This window comes from Phoca vitulina, unplaced genomic scaffold (genome assembly GCF_004348235.1).
Source record: "Phoca vitulina isolate PV1807 unplaced genomic scaffold, GSC_HSeal_1.0 scaffold97, whole genome shotgun sequence".
Classification (NCBI taxonomy): Eukaryota; Metazoa; Chordata; class Mammalia; order Carnivora; family Phocidae; genus Phoca; species Phoca vitulina.
The window spans coordinates 972,501-997,454 of NW_022589800.1; the positions used below are offsets into that span (position 1 = coordinate 972,501).

Here is a 24,954-nt window from a genome sequence, read left to right on the forward strand (position 1 = left end):
CTCCACGAGCCGAGTCTTGCCATAGCATACTCTCAATACCACAGTCTGGGAGGCAGGTAAGTATTCAGTCTAGAAATCTGAATTATGGAAGGGCTTTCTTTTTCATAAAGAAAGGCAACTTTATTATTTTCAAGTACATAGGTAGTACCTCAAACTAATGTCTTACAAAAGGTCACCAGGTAAAGGTCTTGCGAATGTTTCTTTAACAAACACATGAGAACTGACGATGATTAGCCCATGCATACGCTACTTCTACATAGATATTCCTAAAGTGCTTCAAAAGTATTGTTTTAGGTAGACTACATATGCCATCCCTAGCAATGTGGTTTATGCTTTTAATTTGCTAAATGAATGCTGTTTTTTTATTGATTGGGCAAAGATAGGCTTTGTCCACAGTCAACAAGTCTCAAATTAATCAGGCCCAAATTAATATGGTTTCCCATTTAGGTTTCCAAGCCCAAAGCAACGACTCACTTATTTTTAAGGTACTTCTGATAAAGTAAAGTTCCAGTGTAGGGAAGTGAGAGCCCGCGGGAGCTCGTTCACCGGCCTCCTTCTTTTCTGCCTTAGGTCTTCGGGTTTCCTTAGGTAGGGCTCTCGCTTGGCCCATCTGGGGGTCTCTACAGGAACTTCCCAGTTGCCTTCTAGGCCAGGCTTAGAGAAGGGGCAGAGCTGCCTGCAGAACAAAACTGTTAGGTGGGGAGCGCGTAAGGGAAGGCAAAGCATCTCCCCTAGGAACCTGAAACCAACTCCCAGTCTTGGAAAGCGGGAAGGCGGGGGGACAATCACTAACGTGAAGGGCGTTTGCCTGGGAGGAACAGCCCTCCTAACGTCCGCTCTCTCATTGTCCAGAGGGTTTGACCAGTCTCCTGACCTAAGCTGATTCTGCATGTCCATGGGCGACAGAAAGGTTCCCGGGACTTCCTCCACCTTGGTTCCAGCGGATGGCCAGGCAATTCCTGGAATGACGCCGGTTCATCAGGATGGGCACAAAGGAGAAAGGGGTGGCAGGGCCAGGGAATGAACTGGCACCCGTCCCTCTGGGAACAAGTTGAGACTTCGAGGACTTAGCATTCTGGAGGGCCAGGTGTCACCAGGTGCAAGGGACCAAGAGCGCTGGAGCCTCTGTGACACCTGGGCCTCGTGGCCCAGAGGACACAAAACAAGGTCGTGGGGACTGCCTGCTGCAGGGGTGTGGGGTCCCCGTGGAGCTCCTGGGTCGCTCTGGCCTGCCTTTGTTGCTACTCTGATGACATTTGAATTTGGTCTGCTGGCAGGAAGCTCTAAAAGGGCAGGACCCAGGGCTGGAGACCACACATCAGCTGTCCTGTCCTTGGCACGCTCCTCCCCAGCTCCCGTTGCCGTGTCCGTCCTCGGCCTCCCACCCCCCTGCCCTCTCTCCTCTAGAGGTTCTTAACCAGCCTTGCCTGGGGATGCGTGGCTTCTGCAACCAGCTTCCCTTTCTGGCCCGATGCCTGGCACTCACCAGGAGGAACTGTGTCTGATCCTGAGGGGGAGTGGGGTCAGAGTCGGGCAGGAAGCAAAGGAGGGGTGGGATGGACAGTGGGGTAAGGCCGGAGAGATGGACATGGGTGAGATCTGAGGCGGTCCCTTCCTCCCGGTAGAGACAGGTCCCTGCCTTTGGGTGTTGATCTGTTCTAGTGGGAGGTGGGTGTGCAGGGGCAGACAGTGCGGGGGGAGTCTGGGGTAACCCTCAATTCTTCAGAAAAAGTGGACAACAAGACGGAGCAGGTGGAGCAGGACCTGGGAAGGACCCTAGCATGTGGTGTGTAATCTGATTGTTCATAGTTGGGTCTGCAAGGCAATCACTCTGAGCTTATTTACCCACTCCCCCCCAACTTAGCCTGCTGAGTGGCCTCACTGTCCCTCCCCGGACCCTCCCGCAGCACCCCCAGTCTTCTCTGCATCACCATCCCTGCACCACCTGAGGCACCCCAGCCCCGAGCCTGGTCCTTCCTCGGACAGCTCAGTAGTACGTCTCCTTCTCCACCCAGCCTGTGGGAGAGATGGGGGGCATGTCGTGAGCTCACGGTGGGGGGAGGGGGCAGAGATCCGACCCCTTGGGCTGGGCCATGTGTGCAGCCCAGGCCTGGTGCAGGGGCCCAGGGAAGTCCCGAGGAGGGCGAAATCAGGGTGAGAGGGAGGGGAGGAAGTCGGGGAGCTGGGGCCACAGGTTAGGGGCACAGGGTGGGCTGGGTGGGGAGAGGCAGGGGCTAGGCAGGTGACAGATGGCTCTGTAAAGGGGCAAACCGCCCGTGGTGGCCGTGCCGAGACGTGCGTGGGGTTGACAGCTCATGATTTTTCAGAAGTCAGAAATACGGATTTTATGTGAAAGCCCCTAAGCTGTAGCTATTGGGCCAGTTACAAAACACAGCCACACAATAAAGGGCGGACCAAACCAAACAATATCCACGGGCCGTATTTGGCTTGTAGGCCGTTCGTTTTCAACGTCCAGTAAGGGGTCAAAAATACTTGTTGGAAAAAAAAAAGCCAAACTTGGTCATTGCCCGGGAATCAGGAAGCCTGGGTTCTAGAGGCAGCTCTGCTCTTCCTTGCTTTATGACCCCAAGCAAATAAATTCACCTCTGCACTTCTCCGTTTCTATAAAACGTGGCAGGGGGACTAGGTGACCTGGGCCCTCCTAATTCTGTGTCCTGTGATCGGGGTGGGAGGAGGGGCCTGAGCACCACCTGTGTGTTGGGGGTCCCAGGTCTGTGGGGAAGAGGCAGGGTCAGGGCTCTGAGGACCTGGGGGCATGAGGAGAAGGAGAAAGGAGCCACAGTAGGAACGGTTTGGGTGGGGAGCCCTGGGGGGTGGCCAGGAGTGGGGTGCACTGGTGGGGCGCTGGGGGGCAGGGGTGCTTACCGCCGGGGTACCGTCGCAGGATGAGCTTCCGGACCTCGTCATAGAGGAAGATGAGGAGGCTGTAGGGGAAGGCGCAGAACCACCAGGTGACCCTGCACCGAACAGAAACAGGGAGCGTGTCGGGGGCACCCCAGGGTGGTCACATAAAGTAGGATCTGAAGACCAGAGCCCGGGGCCTGGCACACTCACTTGAGCGGGTACATGCGGAGGGCCACCCCCATGCCGGGGCAGTAGGACAGGAAGGCCGCCAGGGCCGTCTCCTCCAGCAGCCCAAAAATCAGAATCTTGTTCCTGGAAAGGCAAAGAAAGGAGGGTAGGTGGTGTTGAACGGGGGGAGATCCAGGGAGACCCCTGGTGGCGGAAGATACCCGGGGACGGTTATAGACACCGCCCTCCGCCCTCCACCCTCCGTCTTCAAACACCCTCTTCTCCTGCTACGCGTAACCAAAGTAGATTTCTTTACTTTTTCTGCTCACTGATCTCACCTCCGATCGCTGCCTATAACACACATATTCATCTATTACGTAAATGTTTCTAACGTGCCGGCTGATGTGCTCTGTGGTCAACACAGGCTGCCTTCCCGAGTTGTGGGGCTGCCCTCACGCAGGGCATGCTCTTGCTACGGCTCCCGGCACGTGGTCGGTGTCAGTCCGCGTCACCTGCCCAGCAAGGTGCTCGGAGACCCCGTGCGTGTCCTACACATTCTCAGTGTCTCCCTGGCTCTGGTCGTTGTTGGTCGTAGATATTGAATAAAGAGGAGAATGTTTGTAAAGCACTTAGCAAAGAGGGAGCTGTCCCCTCCCTGGAAGGTAAATGCTGTCTGTGTGTCCGTGACCTCAGAACCGAAAAGCAGGACAGAGCAAGGTTCTGAGAGCAGTTGTGGAGTCAGACAGGCAGAGTCTAGTGGGAGCTGCGCCACTTACTAGCTTTTGGTGGTAAGCACGGCTTCTGCACCTCTCTGAGCCTCGTGGTCCTTCCCTGTGAGGGGGGATACTACTGTATGTCATGGGGTTGCTGGGAATAGGACGGGAGACAAAGCGTGGAAAGCTCTGGAATGTGCAAAGTGCTCGGTGGGATTATTACTCCACCTGTTACAACCCCACACGGTGCACGGCTTTATGGTTTGTGCCAGTAGCTCCCAAACTTGCCGCTCACTAAAGGATGCCTCCTATTCTTCTTCGATAAAGACCCCATTTTAATTGATGGTGCTCTATTTGTTAATAAATAATGAATATCACTTCCCCATTTAAAATTGGAAATAAATACCTTCCAACCAGAGCTGCGTGTTAGCGTGTGATCGCAGTCCTTCACACCTATGCTTCTGCCTCAGAGGGACACGTTAGTAAGCCTAGTGGCCCTCTGCTACGGGGATGATTTCCATAAAGCTTTGGCACCTTGCAAACAGCATCTCTGAGCGCCCCGCCCCGGGCCCCAGGTGGGGCCGCCACTGTTGGGGTCCTCAGGACCCCTTTCCTTTTCCACTGGCTCTGCAGAGGCCTGGGGTTAGCAGCACTGGGGATTGCTCTAGCACTAACAGTTGTCCGCGTTGCGGTCACCGAGCCATTGCTGAACCGACGGGGCCCACACCCTGACCGGCCAGCCGCCCCGTGGGGTCACCAAGAGCTTGGGCGCTGGAAGCAGGCCTGGGTGAACCCTTGCAGCTGGGTGACCTCAGGCACCTCGTATGACCTTTCTGGGGTCTCTGGTCCATAAAAGGAAAGTAGCACCTACCTCATGGAGCTATTGTGAGGTTCAAAGGTGTGTTTGAATCACAGCACGATGACTGGCCCGTGGTGACTCACACTCTAAGAAGGCACGAGCCTGCCCCCGAGCAGCTCCCAGCCCCCACGAGGATAACACACTGCCACGGGGCGGGGGCAGTGCTGTTACACTAGAGCTACCTGCACACGGTGGGGGGGGCACGAGGCACCTGCAGTTAGGGCTCGGCAGAGGGTGGGGTGGGTGTTGTTGGAGTGTGAGATGGAGGAGGGAAGGGAGGAGGGGAGCGAAGAGGGAGAAAATGGGAGAGGTGTGGAAAGATGAAAAGGAAGGGACAGGGAAGGAAACCTTAAAGCAGTAGATCAGGAGCAAAATTAAAACTCGTCAGAAATGGTGATATGACCCCTTCCTCTTCAGACACCTATTTCAGACGGCCAGGCAGGTGCGATCTGATGCTCTCTCCTCCCAGATGTGGGCCAGGGCGAGGGGGCCCGTGGGGGGGTGCGGGCTCCCAGAGCGCTCTCTGCCAGGGGTGGGGGGGCGGGGGGGCGCTCACTTCATGCCCTGCTGGAAGACTGAGTTGCGCCGGGTCTTGCAGATGATGAGGTCGGCCCACTGCACGACCACAATGCTGGCAAAGAAGGCCGTGTGGCAGGTGAACTCCACCACCTTCCGCTGCTCGTAGGTCTGCGGGGCCGGGGGGGGGGCAGGGAGGGCAGCATGAGAGGCGAGGGGAGGGGCGGGGGCAGCGCGCTGGGGGAACTCGTCAAACCCTGGGCACGGGGCGCCCTTAGTCCCCCGCCCCAGCTGGCCCCCTGGCCACTCCCACAGGCACCCAACCCACCCCCTCAGGCCCGGGCATCCCCCCTCAAGGCCCCACGCACCCACTCTTGCCCGTAGCTGTCCTCCAGATCGTTCATGGACCGGTCATCCCAGTCCAGGCGGATTCCCAGCAGCCTCGACGGCAGGAAACCATTCTCCGCCAGGATGACGAAGTAGGTGAAGAAGCCCCCCAGCGCCTGGATCATCCCTGGGGGGGTGGGCAAAAGGCCGGCCTGGGTCAGAGGAGGCAGCAGGGTGGGACCAGCCACTCGGCCGGAGATGGATGTCCTGGCCCCTCGGGGGGGCCACTGAGGCTCATCCCTCCATCAGCTGGGCAGGGACTTCTCGTGGGGTCCCCCCGAGCCCCAGGGCCCCGCCGCACCGATCTGTCCGTAGGCCATGCTGATGAGCCTCTCATTCACCAGCTTGTCCGTCTGGGGGTTCCTTGGCTGTCGCTTCATGATGTCACTCTCTGCTGCCTCGTAGGCCAAGGAGATGGCAGGGACCTGTGTGCAGGGTGAGTGGGGGGAGGAGGGCAGGGGAAGGGAGCCGACAGGTGCAGAGGACGGTCAGTGGGAAGGAATCTGTGATGCAATCCAGCACTCATTACCAAGACCCTATTATGGCCCAGGTCTCGGGCTTCTGTTCCCTCAACTGTCGCAGGCTAGCCAGCTGCCCTGGGGCTCCTCTCCTTGCCTCGGCCGCCCGCCTCCACCCCCTGCACCGCTCCGACCCCTGGCCTCACCATGTCAGTGCCCAGGTCAATGCAGAGGATGGTCACGGTGCCCAGAGGCAGGGGGATGTTGGCGATGATGAAGAGCAGGAAGGGGGTGATCTCGGGGATGTTGCTGGTCAGGGTGTACGCGATGGATTTCTTCAGGTTGTCGAAGATGAGGCGACCTGGGGGGAGGTCCGGGGACATCAGGGACATGGGCGCCCCCTGCCCCAGCCCAAGCCCCTGGAGCGTGGCTGCCCGTGTTCCCCAGAGAGGGAGACTCTGTGTTTGAAGGAAGCCAGAGCGGGCTGCAGGTGCCTGGGATCCCGAGGTGGCCCTGCCTTGGGGCAAAGGCCCGGGAAGCGGAATGCCATCCCGGCCCGCGTGGCCCCTCACCCTCCTCCACGCCCGTGACGATGGAGGCAAAGTTGTCGTCCAGCAGGATCATGTCGGCGGCCTGCTTCGACACGTCGGAGCCCGAGATGCCCATGGCGATGCCAATGTCAGCCTTCTTCAGCGCGGGGGAGTCGTTCACGCCGTCCCCGGTCACCGCCACAATGGCCCCCTGGACGAAGCACAGCCAGAGCCGGGGAGGAAGCCCGTCGAGGCCCCGCCTGGCCCACCCCGCCGCCCGGCCCTGCTTCGCTCACCTGCCTCTGACAGCCCTCCACGATGATGAGCTTCTGCTGTGGGGACGTCCGCGCGAACACGATCTCCGTGTGGTTCTTGAGGATCTCGTCCAGCTGCTCCGCCGTCATGTCCTTCAGGTCGGAGCCGTGCACCACGCACGCCTTGGCTTCTCTGGACGGTGGGGGCAGAGGGGCTGACTCCCCGCTGCCCGCCCGCCGGCCCGCAGGGTCCCCGGGGCTGTGGTCCTCCTCACCCTCCCTCCGTGGCCTGTGTGTCCCATCTCTCTCTTTGAGGAAGTGAGGCGACATCTTCACCCAGCACGGTCGTTGCTAGGCAACGTGCTAGTTTTCTTACACACACCTCACCCCCGTAGCCACCCTGCAGTGTAGATGCTTCCCTAAATTTGTAGTGGAGAGAACGGTGGCTCAGGACAGTAATGGGACATCTCTGAGTTTGCACAGTGAGTTGGGGGCACGGCCTGGACACACTCAGGACTGAGGAGCCGGCCGCTGAGGCGTCACGGGTAAGGCCTGCGAAGGTCCCAGAGGAGCGAACCCAAACACCCCCCGGGGCCCTGGAGCATTCTGTGGGACAGGACGGGTTGATCGGAGACGGGGCTGTCCCATGGACGCCTCACCTGGGGTTGACCTGGCTGACGGGAATGTTGAGCCGGGCTGCAATGTCCTCCACGGTCTCGTTGCCTTCTGATATGATGCCCACACCCTTGGCGATGGCCTTGGCTGTGATGGGGTGGTCCCCGGTCACCATGATCACCTGGTAGCAAGGAGATGAGAGAAAAGAAAAGCAGTATTAACACCCCCTCCCAATCCATTCCTTTCCCAGAGTCAGAGATCCCAGCCAAAATGGTGGCACCGTGTGTGTGTGTGTGTATGTGTGTTTGAGGGGGTGACAAGTTGTCCTTAGGGAGTCAGAGATACTTTGCTTCCATGGAGGAAAGCCTCCATGATGAGTAACAAATTAACAAGGGCCTCTTGAAAGAGGATCCTCAGAGATTGGATTTCATGGGCTACGGGGCTTCTGAGCTGGGAAGACCCCTCACTTACCAATGAGGGACGAAGGCTTAGAAAGGGCCCATGACTCCCTCAAGGTTACTGGAGCCAGGAGTAGGACGCATTTTCTTAGTGTCCACGCTGGTTGCTGCGGGCCATCCAGCCGGTCAGAGTAGGGAGGAAGGGGACATGGCCCCCCGCCCCCCAGCCTTCCACCTCCTGTTTCGCTGCCTCTGACATCCCTTCTCCATGTGGGAAGAAGGTGATTCTTGCAGAATGGATGGAGTTTGGTGGGGTGGGGGGTGGCTGGCATCTGAGAGGTGGGTTACAAGGCTGTCTGTCATGAGCGGGGGTGGATCAGAGGCAGAGGAAGAAGCATTTGCACGTGTGGGTCTGTGGGCAAATCTCACGGATACTGAGGAGCAAGCCCCTTCAAGGCCCACTGCCTTCTCTTCCAGCCCCACCACGCCACTGAACCTGTCCCCCAAAGGCCGCTTGGTCCCCCAATTGAAGACAAAAGCATCTTTGCAGTCCTCATCCTGCTTGACCCGTCTGAGTACTTGGCACTGTCCACCAGCCCCTCCTTGAAACCTGGCCCCACCTGGTCTGCAGGGACTCCATTATTCCCGGTTCCCGGCTTATTCCTGCTCTTTCCTGCCTCCTCCAGGTAGCCGCCAGGTGGAAGGGGCGGCTGAGGAGTCGGATGGTGGACCTAAGCTTGAACACCGGCCCTCCCCAGCTATAGCACCTCAGACAAGTCTTTTCACCGAGTCTCGGCCCCAGGAGGGCACAAGCCCCACCTTCCAAGGTTGTCGTGAGGAGTAAATGGCACTAGGGGGACACTCAGTAAACGTGACCCCCGCATTCCCGGGCTCTTCTCTCTCTACTTGCCCCAGGACTGGTGGCCCCGGCTTCATCCTGGCCCCCCTCCCTGATCCAGGTTCACTAGTGGGTCTTGAACGGCACTCGTGCTGATGAGCCTCGCTCTCTCCGGTCCTGGCCCTCTGTCCTGGGCTCTGTGCTTATGCCAGCTGGGGTGTCTCTCCCTGGGTGTCCAGCAGGTGCTTCCAACTGAAGGTCAAAGCTGAGCTCATCATGTGCGCCCATCACCCCACCAAGCCTGCCCTCTGCCCCCAGCTCGACTGTCCTCTGTGCCTTCTGTCCCTTTGTCTCTGCATCTCCCTCGCTGACCATGTCCAGCTTGGTCACCATGTTCTCAAAGTGTTTCTCAGACACGACTCCTCGCCTCCATCCCTCTGTCGCCGCCCTGGTTCAGGTCCTTGCCCGGACTAGCGCCCCACGGACTCTCTCCCTGCCTCCTCGCCTCCAGGCCTTCTCCAGATCCAGGCCCTCCTCCACCAGGGTGGCCTCCTGAAAACTGGCTCCCAGAGAGCCACAGGATGAAGCCCAAGTCAGGCATTTAGGCCAAGCCCTTCCAGCTGGCCCTGGCCCAACGTCCCAGTCTCCATCCCCAGTGCTGCTGAGCCACCCGCCCCCCACGCACCTGCACCCCACGTGCCGCCTCACCACGCCAGGACACGCACTGTCCCTGACCTTGACAGTCTTCCTCGCCCTGCCTTACAAAACACTCCGGCCTTCGAGGCCCAGGTCAAATATCACGTGCTCGGTAAAACATTTTCCAGTTCTCTGAGGCAGCATTAACTGCTCCCTGCTCTGAGATCCCTGGGGTACTGTCCGCCGGCCTCCGCAAGGACTCTGATCATGGCAAGAGGCAGCCTGCCGGGCAGGAGCACGGCTTTCCACACAGCGGGCCAGGCTTCACATACCTGACCCACCCCTTACTGGCAGGTCTATTTTGGGATAGCGACTTACCCACTCCGAGTCTCAGCTGGTTTTATTTTTAAATGGGGTTGATGACGCCTACCTCAGCGACAGAGTGATTGGGATTGAGAAATCCCTTACGTCCACACGTCTCCACACACGTGCTTTAGTGTGATAGCTAGGAAATGGCAGGCTGCCTTCGTTCAAATCCCGGCCCTACCACTTACGAGCCTGTTAACCTTTGTGCCTCAGTTTCCCTCTTCTGTTAAAAGGGACAATACCAGTGCTTACTCCTCAGGCTGTTGTGGAGATTACAGGAGCTCATAGAGGTGAAGTGCTGAGCATAGTGCCTGATTCCTACGACCGGCTGTTTGTATTATGACAGCGTCTGGCCCGCAGCAGGTGCTCACGACCCTAGCTATCAGGTGGTTCTGTGATTGAGTGTAGAGAGCCCGTGAGCTCCGGAGGCCAGGCACCACGTCCCCTTCGTCTGAGTGTGCCCTGGCCCTCAGTGGGCGGGCAGCTCGAGCTGATGTGGTATTAGCTGAGATGCTGGGAAAAGAAGAGCCAGCCACGGCACCGTGCCTGGCCATGAGATGGGGCAAGGGGCTGGTGCAGAGGGCGTCTTGGAAACAGGAAAGTAGGCTCCAGGATGGACAGGGTTTACGTTTGTTTGTTGAACTCGGGCACCTTGAACAGTGTCTGGTCCACAGGCCGTAAATAATAGGTACTCGCAGGGTGAAGGACAAGTGTGGCAGGAGCTGTCCCCGAGGAGCAACTGCACGTGGACACAAGGACCTCGGAGAGGTGTGCTTGGGGGGTGGGGTGAGGACCGGAGCCCGTTGACGGGGGGTGTGGGGAGCAAGTGGGCGCGGACAAGAGGCTGCTCCTCCCACCCCCAGTGGTAGAGAGAGTGGGTACTGGTCGGGAAGGTAGGGCAACCAGCTCTCCAAGACCCAAGCGCCAGGTGGGCTCGAGATCAGAAGAGAATGAGTCGGGGAGAGGATGTGCCTGGTCGCCGACCGAAAGGGACCAGGCGAGAGCTCCAGGCAGGGCCGAGCTTTCCTTGCAGAGGGAGGCGGCCACAAGGGGCCTGGGCATCTGCAACGCAACAGCCCCCCGCTGTCCCTCAACCATAGGACACCCCCCCAGCTGGAAGAGACGGGAGGCTGAGGGGCGTTGGGGGGGAGAGCGGGGGAGGCCAGGCCCGTACCTTGATGCCAGCACTCCGGCACTTGCCCACGGCGTCCGGCACGGCAGCCCGGGGAGGGTCGATCATGGACATGAGCCCCACGAAGCAGAGCTTCTCCGTGGGGAAGTTCAGCTCATCCGTGTCAAACTTGAAGCCCCGAGGAAACTTCCCAGAGGGCAGATTCAGTTGACAAAACCCTGACGCGGGCAGGAGGGAAGAGTGAGCCCAGCATGGGGGCTGCCTGGGTGCCCCCAACGTCCCTGTCCTGGGGCAGCCGCTGAGGCCCAGAGCCCCTGCTCAGCCCCACTCCCTGCCTCTCACCCAGCACGCGCTCCCCCAGCCCGCCCAGCTCCATGTAGGCGTTCTGAAAGGCGTCTTGCATCTCCTTGTCCAGAGGGATCTCCTTGCCCTGCACCAGGATGGTGGAGCAGCGGTCCAGGATGCGCTCCGGGGCCCCCTTCATCACCAGCACGTGGCTCTGGGGGCTGTCTTCTCGCTCATGGATGGACAGCTGGAGAGAAGACAGGCGGTTACGGAGGGCGCCTGCCAAGGAGACGTCCCCTGATGCACTAACCCCCGGTCCATCAGCTACTGCCGACAGAGGGAGAGACCGTGTGTGTGTGTGCGTGTGTGTGTGTGTGTGTGTGTGTGTGTGTGTGTGAAGGGGAGTGGGGGCCTCGAAGGCCCAGCCCTGTAACCTGAGAGTCACCTGCCCATAGGACATTCATCCACCTCACCAATATTTACCAAGGTCAGTTAAGACAGGCACTGTGCTAGGGGCTGGCTGGCTCTCTCACCAGCGCCCCACCACCGTGCTGGCCTCCGCGTGTTTACACAGGACGCGGCTGAGACTGCATTCCGGGCATTGAACAGACGCCTGCAGCCTGGGGGATACCCTAAGGAAATTTCAGAGGTGGGGTTCACCCCCACAGCTGGAAGGGATGGGAAGCTGAGGCCAGAGTCTGGAAGGTGATGGGGTATAGCGAGGAATAGAGGTCTGGAAGTTGGGGGGGTCCTTGCAACCAGACATGTAGTCACCCCGGTTTTCCTGGGGGATGAGGCAGGGCGAGGAGCGTGGCCCTCAGATGCCCCCACTCTTCCTAGGTTTTGTGCACCCCCCTCATTTCGGCCCCTTCCCCTGCTCCTGTCCCAGCACCCCAACCAGACCTGGTACTTGTTGGTGGAATTGAAAGGAATCTCCGCCACCTTGGGGTTTCTGTCCCTCATCTTCCTCACGGAGCCGCAGGACAGCTCGATGCACTTGAGCAGAGCTGACTCAGAGGCGTCGCCGGCTGTGTCCCGCTGCCAGAGGAGAATTCAGTGTCACGAGGGCCGGTGGCGGGTGTGGAGGACTGAGGGAGGGGGGCCCCGAAGCCCCCGAGGCTGCGAGAGGTGGAGCTGGGCCCCGGCAAGGTGGGCAGGCCATGGAGGCGCCGCTGACCGCCTACCTTAGACACAGAGATGTTCTCCTGCCCGGCCTTGAAGACAGCACGGTTGCAGAGACCGGCGATCCGAGACAGGGCCGTCCACGTGGGAGACCGTTTGTCGAAAGTGGCCCCTGGGAGGCAGTGGGGGAGAACCACGAGCGCGGCTCCCCGTTAGAGTCCCGTCTACTCCCAGCCTCCCCGTCCCCCGGGGCCCCCTTGGAGTGCCCAGTCACCAGACTGATCTTCCGTGGTGTCAGCTTCGTGGATCTGGTTGTCGAACCACATGTGGGCCACGGTCATGCGGTTCTGGGTGAGGGTGCCCGTCTTGTCCGAGCAGATGGTGGAGGTGGAGCCCAGCGTCTCCACCGCCTCCAGGTTCTTCACCAGGCAGTTCTTCCGCGCCATGCGCTTGGCGGTCAGGGTCAGACACACCTGGGAGAGAGAGGGGGGGGGAAGAAGGGCTAAGCCTGGAGCTGGAGGTGCCGTGACCCCACCCCGGACCAGGGCTCTGCCCCGCCTTCCTCGACCCCAGTCCGCAAACACCGAGTGGGACCTACGTGTGGGCAGCAAATGTGTTCGATTTCAGACAAGCTGAACTGAGATCATGGGTGTGTATTCAGGTGACAAGTCCAACAGGGACTTGAAGATACATGGCCAGAGCTCCAGAGCAGGCCAGCATAGAGCTGGGCGGAGGGCTGTGCCAGTCTCTCTCCTAGACCGGGCATGAGACTGGGGGGAGATGGGCTCACTCCAGGAGGTGGGGGGGAGCAGAGCGCGAGGCCTGTGAATCGGGGTCGGGGGAGGAGGAGGAGACCCTGCAGGGGACAGGAGCAGAGGAGAACCAGAAGAGTGACATGTCACAGTAATTGACAGAGGAGAGAATTCTAGCAGGGTGGACAGCTGTGTCCGCTTCTGCAGCAGAGTTAAGGGGGGAGCTGAGAAAAGGTCACTGGGTTTGCCAGTTAGTCATCGGTGACCTTTGAGGGAGGCTTTGCAGCAAGGTTGGCCGGACGAGCTGCAGACCGCAGTGGACCGTGCGTGGGGGGTGAGGAGGGTGGCCGGGACGAGCTCGGGCAGAGAAACCCCGTGCCGAAGCGTGGCCCTACCTGAGACTTCCAGGCTCAAACTCAGAGCCGTATAGTAAACGAGAATGTGACAGGAGATGGTAGGGGCTTGAAGGGAACAAACTGCTGAGATACAATAAGGCTCGACTGCCTTTGAGGAAAGGGTAGCAAGACCTCCCCCGGTGGCCCCTCGGCCTGAGCCACTCACGGTGACGGTGGCCAGCAGCCCCTCGGGCACATTGGCCACGATGATACCGATGAGGAAGATGACAGCCTCCAGCCAGCTGTAGCCCAGGATGAGGGAGAGCACGAAGAAAGAGACCCCCAGGAACACGGCCACGCCTGTGATCAGCTGGATGAAGTGCTCGATCTCCATGGCGATGGGCGTCCGCCCCACCTCCAGGCCCGAGGCCAGGGTGGCAATGCGGCCCATCACCGTCCGGTCACCTGTGGCGATCACGATGCCCCTCGCCGTGCCTGCAACACAGAGGGCAGCCCGGCTGCTCGGAAGAGGAAAACCACCGCGGAGTAGATGAGCCTCAGACCGGGGTCCTGCGGACCACCCTCCCGAGACTGGACCTGCCATGGAGGGCTCCCCCTGCGCAGACCTCCAGGCCCGGACCTGGGCAACCACAGCTCATCCCCCCTCACACTTGGGCCCCAGGAGAGACCTTGCAAATAAACTCGGAATTCAAATCGAGGAGATGCAGGCAGTGAAATCCAAGTACCGCCTGAGGAGCTCAGTAAAATCCGTCTCCTGCTTGTTAGGATCCAAAAGCATCTGATGTTACGGATTTTCCGTGTGGTCTGAAGATTTTCTTTCTCAGCGTTGGGCCTGGAGACTCCTCAGAAGAAGCCAGGCAATTGCCGAGCCTTATGCAGACACTCGGGGCGGTGGGGGCGGGGTGTGGGATGAGGGAAAGAGCACGGGTGGGGGAGCCAGGCAAACCTGGGTTTGCACCCTTGTTTGGATTCCCGCCTGGGAAGGCTTTCATCGGGAAATGAGGGAGGGCTGTGGCATGCTGGACTGGCGCCTGGCGCGTATTAACTGCCCAACAAATGTCCGTTCTATTCATTGCTTCTCCTTTCTCCAAAGCCAATTTCAGAGAACGCAATGTGACTATTTTACTAGGTGTTTTTACCAATTGTGGGAAATGTAGAGCAAATTTCAGAATCTCAGTACATTACAAATTTAAGATATCTAATGTGTGGTGATTTTCATTGTAACTCCAACTTGCTAGAGGAGAGGAACACCTGGGTGAGGGGCGCCTGGGTGGCTCAGTCGGTTGAGCATCTGACTCTTGATTTCCACTCAGGTCATGATCTTTGGGTCGTGGGATCGAGCCCCGTGTCCGGCTCTATGCTCAGTGTGGAGTCTACTTGAGATTCTCTCCCTCTCTCCCTCTGGTCCTTCCCTCCCCACATGCTCTTTCTCTCTAAAATAAATAAATAAACCTTTAAAAAAATGCTCACAGAGACATAATACGCCGAGGAGAAATGGGAATCGGGAAGGGAAAGTCGTGGAGGTGGGGCACGTGGCCTCCTCCGGCCCCGGTCCCAGGCCCCAGGTTTAGCCAGACCTCTCTCCCCACCAGCTCTCTCTGTGAGCCCCTCCCAAGGAGGCCCGGCCACAGAGGGCACGGATTTCGGGTGGGCTTGGTATCCTGCGCTTACATGGTGGCAGCTCGGGGAGCTCTTGATGGCCCTCGCTCATCTCCAGAACCCAGAACAGAGATGGAGTGCACTGGGCAGCCTGAAGGGGGGGCCCCCGTGTTCACCTGGTCTGAGCCTCCCCAGCCTGGTCACTGGTCAAAGCAAGGGTGGGACAGGGAAGCAGCTAGTCCCAGAATCAGACATGGGAGGAATCAGTCAAACCAGGGACTTCTAGGAGTCAAGACGCATGTGTGTGTTGTCTATCGTGTGTGTTTGTGTCTGTGTGCCTATGTGTTGTGTGTTTTGTGCATTGTGTTTGTGCGTGTGTGTGTACGGAGGTCTTGGCCCAGGGTCCGAAGACTTTGGGATCTGCTCAGTCTCGGCGTGGACAGAAAATAGATCTTCCTGTGGGGAGGTAACTTCCGCAGAGTCAGGCCGCCCCAGCCAGTAGTATTCAGGGCCCCCTGGTCCCTCAGTCCCCTCCCAAGTTAGCACAACCACAGCCCCCAGTCCTGTCTGGGGGTCCAGGATTTAGACTCTTCCTTCAGTCGGGGCTGGGGTGGGGAGCTCCCAACCGGCCAGCTTCTCACCTTCCACACAGTTGGTAGAGAAGAAGCAGATGTTGCGGGTCTCCAGGGGGTTCTCATGGGTGAACTCGGGGGAGCGGGTCTGGGGCTCTGACTCGCCCGTTAGGGATGAGTTATCCACCTGAGGAGGAAGCAGGTGTGTGGTCACCAGATGGGCAGTCACATGGGTGCACACACAGTTGTCCCCCGGCTCCGACCACACTCCACCTCCATGACATAAGGGACAAAATTACACTTGTGCTCATCACGCATTTATAGCATTACTCAGCTATTGTCCCTGTTCTAGTTTGGCATCCTGGCTCTCACCGACTTCTTATGTGACCTTGGGCTGGTTACTTAACCAGCGCAACCACCATTTGCTCATCTGTAAAACGGGGAATGTAAGGGGCATCTCAGCATTATACAACCCCGGGGGTGGGGGGATGCCTCTAACCCGAGAGCCTAAGGAAACGGTGCCGTCTCGGGCTGCGCATGGTGCCGTCGGTGACCACGTATGACAGCACTGCACAATGACACTGTTCTTGCCGAGTGACATCAGACAGCTATGTGGATGCATGACAAGCATCCGACACATGGTGACACCCACTACCGATTGCCGTGAAGTGGCAATCAGAGACGTCCTGGGCCACAGGGCACGCCCAGCACACAGACACGAGGGGGCGATCCATAAACACTACATGGGAGACGAGGCTGGGCTGGGCGGTGTGGGGGCAGGCGTTGATATTGGACCTGGGCCTCCCAAACGTCCCCCCTCTCACTGGGCCCCTCCCAGCTCTGTAGGGCCGGCCGGCTGCTCTGGCATGGCCCACTCACCTTGCAGCCATGAGAAGAGATGATCCGGAGGTCTGCCGGCACGCGGTCCCCTCCCTTCACCTCCACCAGATCTCCCACCACCACCTCCTCTGCGTTGATCTGCATCTTCTCTCCTTCCCGCACCACAAGGGCTTGCTGGGGGGTGGGAGGGGGACGGGCATTTCGTGAAGGACTCATCCTTTTGCCACCTTCCTCCGCGGCTGGCCTCCCACCTCTCCCAACGCTCCAGGGGGACCCCGTGCACCCCAGGCAATACAACTAGGTCCCGGCGTGGAGAGCGGGAGGGTCGTTTCTGCCCACGCCTCCATCTCAGAGCGCAAGGAGCTCAGGAGAAGGAGCTGGGCTCCCCCAGAAACCTTGTGCCCCGGCCCGGAGCCCCCCCCAACTGTCTACCTGGGGCACCATGTTCTTGAAGGAATCCATGATCTTGGAGCTCTTGGCCTCCTGATAGTAGGAGAAGCAGCCAGTGACGATGACCACAGCTGCCAGCACCACGCCCAGGTAGAGCTGGGAAGGAGAAAGGGTTGAGGCACCTCCTCTTCTCCCAACCTTGGAGGGGCGGCTGCCCCTCAGATGGGCATTCGGGGACTTTGTCTGGGACTGGGGGTGACAGTGGCAGAGGAGAGCCCTTCTCCCCAACCCCCCCCCCCTCAGTGTCCTGAGAAAGAGAAGGGGCAGGGGAAATCGCAGGGAGTTCCCAGGACTAGGACTTCTTTAGGGCGTGAAGCCCCACAGATCCAGACAAGCCCACTTAGGTGTGAAGGGACAGGGAGGGTCTGTCTCATTCGGGAGTGTGTGTGTGTGTGTGTGTGTGTGCGTGTGTTGGGAGGTGTTTATAGACATACAGAGAAGTCTCGTCCCTTCACAGCCTAAAGAGCAGAGGGGCCTGTGGGGCTGTGGCGGGAGGCTCCTGCCCACTGCCCCCACTGCACTGGGATCCAGGGTTGGAGGACGGAGTGGCGGGCCGGGGCCGGGCTCAGGCACGGCTGCTCACGTTGTCGTTGGATGGTTCATCCTCCATGGCGGCCTGGATGCCGTAGGCCAGGAAGCAGAGGATGGCCCCGATCCACAGCAGGATGGAGAAGCCCCCGAAAAGCTGGCGACAGAACTTGACCCACTCAGGGGTTGTCGGGGGCGGGGTGAGGGCATTGGGCCCATCCCGAGCCAGAATGTCCTGGGCCCGCTGGTTGGTGAGGCCCTGAGAGAGGCGGGGAGAGGAGCGTGAGCGCGTCTCTGGAGCTGTCTGCTCCTCACTGCTTCCCACCAGCTCCTTGGCAGGGGAACAATGTCCATGCGGAGAGAAAAACCCCACCTGGTAGGAAGAGACCACACAGAGGAGGTGGCATTTGCCACGGGTGTTGGGGGCCTTGAAGGCTGAGGAAGATGCAGAGTGTGACCCGACCTGTGGTCATCCTTGGGTTGAGACCCCTGTGGGTTAGGACCACGGGATCTCCCCCAGTGGCAGCCTGGATAAGGCTCCCTGGAAAGACATTCCTCTTTTCAGCAAGAATTCAAGAAGAGGCCACCACGATGGGCCTTCAGTGTCTCACAGCTTTGGTAACCGTCTGTCACCTTCCCCAGAGAGCCTGGCCTGGGCGTGGTTCAGATGTCCCCGCGGAGCCCACACCTGGTGGTAGAGCTACACTCCGCGTGGCGCATGGGGATGCTGGACCACGTTCTCTTCTAGACGTGGAGCTCCTCGAGGGCAGAGGTCACTTAATTATCTTTCTGTCTGTGCACTCATTTATTTAATAAATGTGCATCGAATGCCTATTACATGCTGGGCTCTGTTGCCAGCTCTAGGGATCCAGAGGAGGACAAGACCCACGAAGTCCGCGCCTCCCGGAGCTTATGACCTGGTGATGTGACACACCATACGTAGATGTCACCGCCAGATCACTAAGAAAGGTAGAGTACGGTGAAGGAATGGGGGGCAGAGAAATTTCAAAGGGGAAGTCAGGGAGGGCCTGCAGGAGGAGGCGTGCACCCACTGCGGTTTTGCTTGATGCTGCTTTATTTTTCGAAACGATGGGCTTGGTAACCTGCCTGTGCCACTTCCTATTTATTTCTGTGACGTTGGGAAGCTCGTCCGCCTCGCCGAGGCTCCCTGCTGTGACGGACAGGCGTACGACAGCCACGTCGCAGGTCTCGTGAGGGTCAGGAAGTGCACGTAAAGCACCCATCACCGCACAGCGCGCACGGTGGGGCTACCGTGAGAGCGGGGGGGTTACCCCACCGTTTTGCGGGTGTCACTTCCCTGGGATGTGTATCACTGGAGCTGCCTGGGGCAGGGGAAAAGCTCTGCCTGGAGCCCCCCCAGGCCTGGCGTCCAGGTACACAGGAAGAGTTATCATCTAGGAAGCAGGGGATCTGGGTTCTAGTCCTGGCTCTGCCCCAGCTAGTCACGGTCTGGGGGCCTCAGTTTCCTCACGGGCACAGAGGGCGGGTTGTCCACCCAGGCGCTGCGTGGGCTCTCTCAGGTCTTAGGCACCCTCCCTGACGGCCCCTCCACTCACCTTGGATAGGTCCACTTGGTATTTGCGGCCCAGCTCATCCAAGGACAGCTTGTGGTCGTCCTGGGGAGGGAAGTCGAGTTACTCTGGGGTGGGAGGCTGGGCGCTGCCTCTAGCACGCGTGTGAGGGCCGAGGGGCATGGGCTGAGGCAAGGGGCACGGGAGCGGCGGCCTGGCTTCTCCGAGTGTGCTGGGCTGTGGGGACCCCGTTTCCATGAGCCGCTGGGCAGGCTGTGGCCCTCACCATGGTCACCTCCTTCTTCAGCTCATCCAGTTCCTTCTCCTTCTGCTTCTTCTTGCCGCCCCCATTCTCTGCAGTGGTGGCTGCAGGTGAGTACTCACGGCCGGCCTGCAGGGGTGGGAAGGGAGGACCCGAGAGTCAGGGAGGCTGGAGACTGGAGCCTCTGTTCCCACGGACAGGCCAGGAAGGCAGGCGCTGCGCTGGGGGTGGTGGATGCAAAGGCAGTGATGGTCCCAGGGGAGGAGAGGGTGGAGGGCGGAGGGGACTCCACGCCCTCAGTTTGCAAACTAGTCGCAGGGCCACGGGCTCTACGTTGGAATGTCAGGGAAGGCCAAGGGGCTCAGGACTCAGGACCCCACTCTTGGCTATTTACGGTTGGGCTTCTGCTAAGATTTTGCTTGTTGAGAAAACCCTGCCGCTAAATACTAAACAGAACAAAAACTTTAAAAACCACCATCCTACACTATTTAGAATTCTGGAGGGCGGTGGGGCCGGGGTTGGGGGCCGGCTTGAGGTAGAAGCACCTGCAGGAATGGCTTTGTCCCCAAACCGTGGCCACTTAGAGAGGAGTAGAGAGAGCTGGGAATCTGGGGGAGGAAGGGTCTCTGGGGAGTCAGGGGTCAGGGAAGGGTGCCCTTCTTGTTGGCCAGCCTGCCTGCTCCCGGGCAAGGGGCGATTTGCACAACTTGAGGCCCCAAGGCACAACTGGGTAAGAAGGCAACTGGGCCCCATTTGTCCAAAACATAAGAACATGTCTCTGAGAATACTAAGATGTGTGTCTTCTCAGGTCCTGGCATTCCTGGGGCCTCTGGTGAAATCAGGTGAACATTTTCCCTGGAGCCTTGTGAGGCCCTGCAATTCTCTTCCTCGCCTCAGCCTGTGGTCTCCCACCACCGCCAGGCTGCCAGGGGCCACAGGGGACCTCTGGGGAGCAGGGTGGGAAATTCCTCCTTCCACGGGGTGGGGGTGCTGCTGGTTGGGGTGCTGCGGGAGGAGGGGCTGGAGAGGGCCTGGGGGGCCACGACAGAGCCTTCTCACTCCCCCTCCGCCCCCACCCCCTCAGGGCGTCGCGTCCTTGTCAGCGATGGGCTGGATTTCTGTCCCTAAGGCCGTGTGCGGCTTTCAAGAGCCAGCTTCTCCATACTGTGGGGTGATTCAGTTTTTCATGAAGACTGGACACCTGGGGGCGCCCGGGGGGGTGTCGGACTCTTGGTTTCGGCTCAGGTCGTGATCTCAGGGTCGTGAGATCGAGCCCCACTTGGGGCTCCACACTTAGAGTAGAGTCTACTTAAGACTCTCTCTCCCTCTGCCGCTCCCCCCCTAAAATCAATCAATAAACCTTAAAAAAAAAAAAAAGACTGGACACCTGGATGGGATCTACAGCCAACGTGTTTGTCCTTTTTTACAGGATAGTGTGCATTTTTTAAAAGTAGACTTTTCTTTTAAAGACGGTTTTAGGCTCACAGCAAAATTGAGCAGAAAGTACAGAGTTCTCATACCCCCCCCGCCCTCATATGTCAATCCCACTGTCAACATCCCCTCCAGAGTGGTGCATTGGTTGCAATCATGAACCTACACTGATGCATCATTATCACCCGAAGTCCATAGTTGCCTTAAGGGCTCCCTCGTGGTGGTGTCCACTCCACGGGTTTAGACAAACACATGCATACTGGCTCGTATCTATTATGACACCATCCAAAGTGGTTTCACTGCCATAGAAATCTGTGCTCTCGGATAATGCATTTTTTTCCCATCAAAGAGTCAGGCGCAATCCTAGGAATGTGGCAGTTGCCCTCATCTTACGAGATCATGAGTCCAGCACCTGGAAAGGTCCGACCAGTGAGATCGGGAACAGGGCGGGGGACTCAGTGAGAGTTGGACACCGTTGTCCCCTAGACACTAAACCTTGCATTTGTTCCCTAGGGAGCACCCACGAATCAAGTATACCTTTGGCTTCCTGAAGGCTGATCATCTTGGGGAGACTGAAGTAGCCCAACTGAAGGAATGGAGGAGGGCTCACGGGAAGGTCTCCATCTCCCCCCGGCCAGGAGACCTAAGAAGGCTCCTTTAATCAGATAGATTGAAATGCTTTGGGTTCACCAAGTCTCTCGTTGGTGGAACAGAACTGCGGAACGGATGAAAAGCCCCAAAGGGACCAGAGGCAAGAAATCAGGCCAGACCGGCTCCAAGGTGACCCTCCAGAGCTTCAGGGGCAGGAACGGGGCCTGGGCATACAGAGGCAGGGGGCGGCTGGGGCTGGGGCAGAGGAGCAGAGCCCAGAGAATTTCTGTACATCCCGACATGAACTAAAGTTTGTGAAAATTAGAACCAAATCGCCAGCCCGTGTGCTTGGGGAAGGTTGCACTGTGGCCGACTGAGCAGCTCCACACAGCATCCCTTCCCCTGAGCACCCACCCTGTTCTCCCCAAGGCGGGCGCAGAGCTCGGGACACACTGCCCCTTCCCCCTCTTGTCCTGGCAAGGATCTCAGGCTCTGCAGCCAGGAGCCTGCGGAGATTTGGGGCGAGCGCGCTGCCCAGGCAAGAAAGAAAGAGAGGAAGCAAGGACCCCCCCTCCGCGGCCCCCCCCAAACCACGAGTCCCCCTCTCCGGGTCTTGAATGCTGAAGGAGAACAGAGAGTTCTTTCTGAGAGAGCCAGAGGCTGGGAACGGGGCGGGGGGGGGCAGCTGGAAATCAGCCACGCTCCCCCCACCACAGCCTCGTGGTGGCAGCTGGAGCGGGTTGGGCTCCCTCCCACCACAGCCGTCCCTTCCCCCAGCTCCCACGCTGCCCTTCGCGGCCACAGGGTGCAGGGTGACAGTTGGGCCGAGCTTTGTAGTGCAGATGTAGGGGAAAGAGACAGAGATGGAATGAACCCTCGCGGGGGTGCAGCGGGGGGGTGCTTTCCCTTTCCAGGGCTCTCCTGGTAGGTCGAACTCCAAGCTCCGACCCTAAGACCCCTAATTTCCCCCAGCCTCTCCATCCAAGCAGAACCAGATCCGCTCCCTAACCTGCCGTTGCTTGCACACAGCCACTGGGGTGGGGGTCAGGGGGCTTCAGGGCTGCTGGGCGGAGAAGACGAGACCCAGGCAGCTGGGGTCCCTCAAAGAAGTAAAGGTCAATTTGCTTCCCAAGCAGGACCTCGTGAGCTGGGCCTCCCCGGTTCTGAGGTGGAGCAGAACCCCTGGTTCTCGGGACTCGGGGTGGGGGCTGGTGGAGGGCAGCCTGGCCTCTCCTCCGAGTCCCGCACAGCAGAACAAGAGATGCCAGGGCTCAGCTGAGGGTCCTAAGATGGTCTGTCTTCCCATGGGTGTGACTTCTTCCTTCGTGAAGCCCACACGCAGACCTCACTCACCCACACGCAGGGACATCTGTCTCACCCATGCTGGAGGGCCTGGATGCTCCCAGATGTGCCTGCCCAGGCACACCCAGGCGCTCACCCAGGAGCATCTGTATCGGCTCCGGCCTGTGGAGAACACGTGTGTCGCAGGCACATGAGCGCGCGCGCGCGCACACACACACACACACACACACACACACACACCGGTTCTATTTATAGCTTCTACCACAGCGCAGAACCCTGGTGTCCAAGCTCAGAGTTTTCCCAGCTGCTAAACACAGTGCAATAACACGTCCCTGCCTGACCCCTTCCTGGGCCCAGAAGCTCCCCCACAGCTCCCCACAGGCACCCCCTTTCCTCAGCACCCTCCCGGCGCTCCCCAGACCCTTTGCCTCAGCCAGCATTCCACAAAAGGAAAGCAATCAGGCGCAGTGTGTAAGGGCTTGGGTGACTTTTCTCCATATGGAAATTTCATTTCCAAGAATTCGGAGCCTGTCCCTGCCCTCCCTTCCCCACCCCCCCAATCCACGGTTGTTAATCTTCCCCTTGGCATTCCCAGGGCTGCAGAATGCCACGGGCAGGGGTGGCCTGAGGGGGTGCAGACAGCTCTCACCAGCCTCTGGGAAAGTGCTCACAGCCCAGGGCCACGGAGGATGGCAATGCTGCCAGGGCATGGGGAGAGGTGCTGGGCTGGGGCTGGGGGGGCACACTGCTTTTCTGCCCCATAGCCCTCCCGGCTGCCGGCACTCAGGGACCCGAAAGCTGGTGTCAGAACTGCTTGGCGACTTGGGAGCCATGCTCCGTGGCCTCTCCAACCTTAAACTGGACCCCCATCTTCTCGGGCTGGGACTGCCGCAGGAATGGATTTTTCAGGGGGGTGGCACAGGCGGGGGCCATTAGCAGTGCCAAGCTCCCTTCAGCTGGCACGCTCGGAGGTGCGGTGAGGGAGGGTCTGTCTAGGATGTGGGAGACACAGGGACAGAGATGCAGGGTAGGGTGGAGGGCTGTGGGGCTCGTCCTGGGGAGTGGGGAAGCAGAGTGCCTGTGGGCACCTGAGTGCCGTGGACCTGTGGACCGAGCAAGCGTTTGTAGCTGGGAGACTATCAGTCTAAGTTCATGCTGCCCCATAGCCTGGCTTCTGTCTGCCCCTCCCTCCCCACCCTATCCTTCTCTCCCCCAGCCTCCCTCACCCTCCAAAGAGCCCTCCTCCTCCCTACAGAGTGACCCCACTCTTTGGGATACTCACCCCACGGCCCATCTTGGGGCAGAGTGGCTGAGGGAACCTGGACTGGACAGGTCACCGGGAGGATCCCAGGCCCACACCTCTGGTCTGGGATGGCCAGAGACCCCAGCAAACAGAGCCGGCAGCAAGCAACAGGGTAGCTTTAAATAGGTCCCTCTCCCCCTCTCCCCCGCCTTCCCCTCCTCGGGAAAGAAACGTTTGTTGAAACAGGATCCCTGAGGACTCCTCCCCTCCCGCCCCTTAAGCAACAGGCGGGTGGACCATGGACAGTCCATTTGTCCTGCTGTGTGTTCCCCTCGGCTCCCCCCATCCTCCCCTGGCCCCTGGCGGCCACGACTAAGAGAGGCGAGCAGCAAGGCTGGGGCTGGAACTGTGCCCCTTGGGGACAGGCTGAGGGGGAACAGTCCGCACAGCATCCCGGGATGCCGGGGGCCATGTGGTCCCACTCTTTCTCTTGTTTTCCTGTTGGAGAAACTGAGGCCCAGAGAGACAAACAACTTGAATGGATAAAACAGAACCAGAATGCAGGGCTCCTGACTCCCAACCTCCCAGAGAAAGAAGCAGAGACTGTTCCCTCTATGTAGAGATTGTGGGGACACAGAAATCGGCAGAAGTAGTCAGCCTTGGAACCCAGGGCCTCCCTTGTATGAGGCGCCCCAGAGCGGGGCTCAGGAGACAGCACGACGTCTGGAGAAGGAGGGGGAAAGGGTCTCCGCAAGCTCTCCAGCTGAAGAAGCCTTTCCTGAGTTTGAGAACATGACTCCGGGGGGGCCCGGGAGGCGGCCGGGGGAGGGACAGGCAAGCAGGGGGACAGCCCTGGAGCCAGCCCAGCCGAGGTCCATGCTGATATGGCTCTGGTCGTGTTCACCCCTTGTTACCGAGTGGACACGCCATTCCCGTACTCTCTGTTGAGGGGCCCCAGGCTGGCTCCGTGCGTGTGGCTGGCAGGTGGCTGGGGAGAAGCCAGAGAGGAAACTGCAGTTCTCAGAGGTATATGGAGGTCAACGCTATAGCAAGTGCCAGGCCCGGGAACCAGAAAGGAGGTGGTTGCCTCCTTCTTCCAGTGGTGAGGGGAAGGCTAGCTAATCTGCAGCATGCAGGCCCGAGGTTAGACCGTAGATGCAGGTCTGAGGTTAGACCGAAGAGAGGTCTCTCTGCAGTGAAGCCCCGGAGAAGCTGGAAGAAGTCCCTGGGAGTGGGGAGGGGGCCTCAGGGCTGGAAGGGGCATCTGTAACCTTATACCAGCTGGAAACAGGGGTAGAGAAGAGCTGGAACAGGACCATTTAATAAAAGAGCCAAAGCATGAGGGGCAAAGAGG

At 59.3% G+C, this 24,954-nt stretch overlaps 1 protein-coding gene across 2 annotated transcripts; it reads right to left on the bottom strand.

Moving 5' to 3' along the window:
- Positions 1-78: 78 nt before the first annotated feature.
- LOC116627416 (sodium/potassium-transporting ATPase subunit alpha-2) lies at positions 79-23,768 on the bottom strand. Of its 2 annotated transcripts, XM_032397170.1 has the most exons (24): positions 23,640-23,768; positions 19,058-19,162; positions 18,817-18,876; positions 17,295-17,498; positions 16,694-16,807; positions 16,301-16,435; positions 15,491-15,608; positions 13,456-13,724; positions 12,417-12,615; positions 12,205-12,314; positions 11,924-12,058; positions 11,078-11,267; positions 10,778-10,953; positions 7,410-7,546; positions 6,793-6,943; positions 6,539-6,707; positions 6,173-6,327; positions 5,810-5,933; positions 5,490-5,635; positions 5,162-5,292; positions 3,076-3,177; positions 2,887-2,978; positions 1,946-2,016; positions 79-689 (listed from the first exon to the last, which is right to left on the bottom strand). In XM_032397170.1, exons 1-23 carry the CDS (start codon positions 23,649-23,651, stop codon positions 1,988-1,990), a joined length of 3,063 nt encoding a protein of 1,020 aa, XP_032253061.1. In that variant the 5' UTR covers positions 23,652-23,768; the 3' UTR covers positions 79-689; positions 1,946-1,987. The 2 variants fall into 2 exon arrangements, with proteins under 2 accessions (XP_032253061.1, XP_032253060.1); XM_032397169.1 differs by having other exon boundaries at positions 79-2,016.
- Between the last annotated feature and the right edge of the window lie 1,186 nt (positions 23,769-24,954).

What these genes read in the sequence shown, in the direction of transcription:
- LOC116627416 (XM_032397170.1), bottom strand. An exon ending in GTCTTCCAGCAGGGCATGAA is followed by an intron (nt 3,178 to 5,161) that starts GTGAGCGCCCCC and finishes TTGCCTTTCCAG; the next exon opens with GAACAAGATTCTGATTTTTG. An exon ending in CTCCGCATGTACCCGCTCAA is followed by an intron (nt 2,979 to 3,075) that starts GTGAGTGTGCCA and finishes TGTTCGGTGCAG; the next exon opens with GGTCACCTGGTGGTTCTGCG.